Below are 5,006 nucleotides of genomic sequence, written 5' to 3' on the forward strand. Positions count from 1 at the left end.
TATATATATGACGATCGATTAATTTTGATTAATTATGATTTGTCGATTATTCTAGACAAAGAGACTTTTAATCGACTAATGCCTAACATTGGAGGAATCAAGATTACGTTCTCCTAATTAATAACACTGTTGGTTTTGAGAAAAAAAAAGGCTAGCTCGCGCAAGGCGTTGAGAGACGTGAAAATATTCAAAAAATATAATTTTATTCACGGCGGATATATTCTCTTTTTTTGTATATATAATCTCAAGAAGATTCCTTTAAAACTAAAAGGAAAATATTTTAACATTGGAAGAAAAAACTCTAGTTGCAAGGCACTATTTTCTGTAATTCCATATTCTAAGCAAGAATTCCGAAAGAGTATTGCTCTTTTATCGAAGTAAACTATTACAATCAGAAATTCACCGGGCGTGTTATTCTAACTTTTTTCTTTTGAATCAGAAGGATCATACTTGAAGCAGGAATGCTATCAGAAGATTTATATTAAGAACAAGATTTGTAGTGCAGATGAAAGACGAAATTCCTTTAACTTTAAGAATATTTTTCTTTTGGTTTCAGAAGAAAGTTTTTGAGTTTATGTGTGAGCAAATATCCTGCAAAAATGAAAACTTATTTTTTCCGATGAACACGCGAATTGACGTTCGCGAATTTACCTGGGCCGTGAGATCCGCCTTTCAAGCGACCCATCCGGAAAACGACGGCCCTCTCGTACTCTTGGACGACTTTGAACAAACAGCAGAGGGAGAACGGCAGTGTAATCATTATCAGAAGAAACGACCCTATCGTGGCGAGGAGTTCGACTAATCTCGTGATCGCGCCCACCTTTGCAGAGTCGGCCACGCGATAATTAGCGCTCATGGCTGCCCCCGCTTGCGTGTAACGAAAGAACGAGCGAAAATCAGATAGATATACTTGGACGTTGGTACTTTCCCACCCCTTCGTTCGATGGTCGTCATTAAGGGAATGCCATAGTTGGAAACTTCACTGACAAAAATACTGACTCTTTTCAGCGAAGTTTACGTCGTATTAGTTGCACAAAATTATCGATGTTCTTACGTAGTAAAAGTACATATAATAATGAATTAGAGTATTGCTCAATATGTGACGTGAACGATAAAAAATTTCTAAATTGACATCTCGAGCTGTCAGTTGGCGCAAATGTTTGCCTGATACAAACATTCTGCAGCTCCTACATACCGAATGCGAGTTGTTTACTTTGCTCAAGAAAAACTCAATGTCTGTGACATTCAGTGAATGACAAAATTCAATGAAAATTGCTGTACCTTCACAACTAAATTTAGAAGTTTAAAAATATACGAAAAGTGTCAAATTTCGTCCCTTTTCGATTAGATTTTGTAAAACTTGGAATGTTTCAATAAATGATACATCGACTTGAAGCTTAGAGAACTTGGACTTTTATGTTCATCTCAATCCGCTCTACACTCTCACGAGAGATTGTGAAATTGAGCTAAGACAATATCTACATCTACAAGAAATGCGAAGAGCATCACGATTATGTTAGTGCGTATCTGGATGCGCATCATGATGTTTTGGCAACTGCCTCTACGTTACCGACATTTTCAGAACCCGTCGTCCACTTTGGCATCTGCTTAACGCCGGGATATTTCTGGGATGCCGCTAATTGAGAGACGCGCGATCACGATTGCGATGAATAGTTACGCGCGGGAAATTGATGAACGACGTCCTGAAAGAGTTTCTCGTTTCTCGGATGCGGAGGCTATGCAGTCTCGCGAACATCTTCGAATCGAGCAATCGCTCCGATTTCCACGGGCGAGAAAGATTAATCGAGCCATCACAAAAGTGATTAGGTAAAAGCGGGGGCGCGATGCGCGCTCGTCTGATCCCCTCGGCATCCCCGATCCGGCGCGCTGATCGTTTTCTTTTCAACTATATCCCAAGCAAAGCAATCATGCAAACGCCTCTTACGGAGATCGCGCGCGGTTAAATTGCGCGTGAAATGGAACGTCTGCCAGAAAAGTAATTTGTCCCTTTCCGTCCATAGCCCCTCTCATTAATTTCGCCGCGCAGCTCTCGTTCTGCGCAGCTTCTTTCCCCGCCGACGACATGCGGCCTTGTTTCTCGCGCGAGAATTTCGAAACTCGAGAAGTGAAGGATATTTGTCGCGCGACTGTCGCGTTTAGCCGGCGCCCCGGGCACTCGCTCCGATCACCAATCGATAAATAAACCTGGAGACTCGTTGTCGACGTAACTGTCGCGAATTTCCACTTCGAGGAGAAATGATTTCGTACGCGGCCGAAAGAAGCGGACGATTTATCTTCTCATTGGTAGCTCCCGCGCGTAATGTACCGTGCCGTGTACCGTAAAGGACTTTCCTTCCGTTAGCGTCCGCTGGGTCTGATCACCCTCCATGTGGTTTCACCAAAACGACGTCCTCCACTTAAGCGGGACACGCGGGATCGATCGACGCGCACGGCACCTGCCCGTGTTCGTCGGATTTCTCTCGCTCGTACCGCTAAACCCGACGGGATACCGTCGCTTTATTATACGCGATATACGTGTACCTGGTCGCCTTAACGATTTCTTGCTACGTAAAAAAACGTATAAAAAAACGTGATTGAATTAAGAGGAGAGACAGAGAGAAGGAGAGACAGAGAGAAAGAGAGACAGAGAGAAAGAGAGAAAGAGAGACAGAGAGAAAGAGAGAGAGAGAGAGAGAGAGAGAGAGAGAGAGAGAGAGGGAGAACGATGTCGCTAGATAAAACTCAGCAATTGCTCTGTTATTGTAGCAATTACACAATTTTTATTACTCTATTTTACTACTAATCTGGTTGATATAACCAGATTGATGTGCGAGCTAATCATATTATCTTTGTCCCTTATTGTCTATGAAAATTTTAATCGATTAGTGCCCAACACTCTAATATTAAAAGATTACAGAGAATCCTGAGTAAGAATTAGGTAAAATCTGGAAATTGTAAAAGATTGTAAATTAATAGTAGAATAAATCTTTTTGCTATATACGCCTATTAATACATTTAATATCTTAGTATAAAAGAAGTTAAAAAACGATTCATTAAAAAATTTTAAACGCGTTATTTTCGAAATAGCAATTTTTTACTGTTTTAATTATGATAATTTGAGAACTGTTTATTTAATTAACTCAGTGTTTCACACAAATGTTTATCGTAATTGTCTGTATCGATTCACGGAGGTTTTCCACAAATTTCACAAAATTATCTTCTTATTTTCACTACCTATTTATTTTCCAAACTCGAATTTTTTAGTGAAAAATTAAGTTCGATTTTTTATAACTCCCATTTTGTAAAATATTATTTCTTTTAAAAATCCACTCCGTGAACCGATAACTATAATCTAATGATAACTTAATGAATAAAAAATGCATTGATACTGATTTCAGATCGCTTCTTGAAGGCAGGATGTTTACCGTTGAAGCATGATTCTTTTGCAGAACAGAATTGACATGAAATGGGTTATTTTTCCCTGATGAAGCGAACTGAAATATTCGCGAAACGTCGGAATCAGACAAAGAAGAATTCACACGGCTCAAACCCGGAAACCAAGTCTAATAATTAAGACAAATGTTGACATTCATCGTAAAATTTAATTGCTTAAAAAATATTTAGATATTTTTAAATATACTTAATAAACATACATAACAAAAACTTCATATTTTCATTAATTTACAACTCTCATTTTACAACTACCCAAAATTTTTACCTAATTTTTACTTCTGTAACCCTTTAATACAACCAGGCTTCTTTTTCTGTGTATGTGTTGCTGGTGAAGTCTGCGGAATATCGCGTTTCAAGTATCAAACGAGGCGTTCTTGATGTTATAACCGACTCATAGACACAAACTTTCGCGTTAACGAGATTCGCCACCGAGTCACCGCTACGAGAAAAGAGAACTTGGAACGTTCGAAGAACCGATTCTCAGACTGCACTTCTATGAACGTGTATATGTGCGCGATCTACACGCCTCGTCTGCTATCTCTGCTTTAAGTTTAATTCGCGTTTTTGCAACGATTTCCGCTCGATCCTTTTAAGCCGCGCTGTTCAATCCCGATCGCTAAGACGCATAGAACGAATAGCGGCGCAATGTTCCGCGGGCCGGCACGTCGATCGTTCCTCCACGAGCAGCGTGCTCCGTTCCGCTGGTGTTCCGTGAGCGGCGGAGACGACACTAAAAATCCGCTCGTCCAAATGTTCGCGCGAACGAGCGATCGTCCCGTCACTCCGGCGCGATTCGTTCTAAATTAGCCGACGGGCGCCCTCCAGCTCGCGTGTTTACAAGCTGCGAAGTTCTGTGAAAAGGCAGTATAATTAGCCCGGATGCGACACACGAAGCTGTTGAAAAAGTAAATTATTCTCCTTGCCCGTCGCGATGTTATAACAGTCAGCGTGGCGAAATCCACATTCCAGATTCGCTTTACTCGCCCGTGAATGCGTGCGTGCGTGCGTGCGTGCGTGCGTGCGTGCGTGTGCGCGCGCGCATGCAGACTTAATTAACGAAAGAGGTAAAATATGTAGAAAACGATTGTAGAGCGGACGTTAGCGTCACCGGCACGCAATTAAATTCTAAATTAGGTAGTTAATGTAAACTCGTTGCGCCGACGTAAATAAGAACGTCTCGCTGCGTGTGGGAATATATGTAATATATTTGTTTGCAGTCCCGTGATATTTCACTTTCGCGCCCTCCGTCCGCCCGCTTCCTATGGCTTTGTTGGTCCATTCAAGCTCCAGGATCGACAGTGATGCATCAGTGGTATAGTCGTTTGCAGAACGGTTTAGAACTGATGTTTCAATAGTAGCTCGAGGGGTTATTGGATCCTGACAGGAGTATTGGTAAAAATAAAGGTAAAAGTTGAGAAAAAATTACGGGAAAAAAAAAGTAAAATTTGGGAAGTTGTAAAAGGTTGTAAATTACTGAGAGCCTGAATTTTTTGTTATGTATATCTATTAAGTACTAATGGTACTAAATATTTTATACCAAAATACTTACAATA

The 5,006-nt window shown here is 40.8% G+C and overlaps 1 protein-coding gene across 3 annotated transcripts in view; it reads right to left on the bottom strand.

Annotated features, from left to right (window-relative positions):
* LOC116845125 (erythrocyte band 7 integral membrane protein-like) overlaps positions 1-4,171 on the bottom strand; it is a 17,377-nt gene extending 13,206 nt beyond the window's left edge. The window contains exons 1-2 of one of the 3 annotated variants that reach the window (XM_032817480.1): positions 3,719-4,171; positions 652-720 (exon numbers count right to left, since the gene is read on the bottom strand). In XM_032817480.1, coding sequence (XP_032673371.1) covers positions 652-685 — 34 coding nt within the window. In that variant the 5' untranslated portion in view covers positions 686-720; positions 3,719-4,171. Of the gene's footprint in view, positions 1-651; positions 2,946-3,718 lie in introns of all 3 variants that reach the window. The other 2 variants (XM_032817478.1, XM_032817477.1) reach the window with 2 other exon arrangements.
* Positions 4,172-5,006: the final 835 nt, after the last annotated feature.

Source organism: Odontomachus brunneus, unplaced genomic scaffold, assembly GCF_010583005.1.
Source record: "Odontomachus brunneus isolate Ranch 3 - 2012 unplaced genomic scaffold, Obru_v1 Obru_scaffold_049, whole genome shotgun sequence".
Classification (NCBI taxonomy): Eukaryota; Metazoa; Arthropoda; class Insecta; order Hymenoptera; family Formicidae; genus Odontomachus; species Odontomachus brunneus.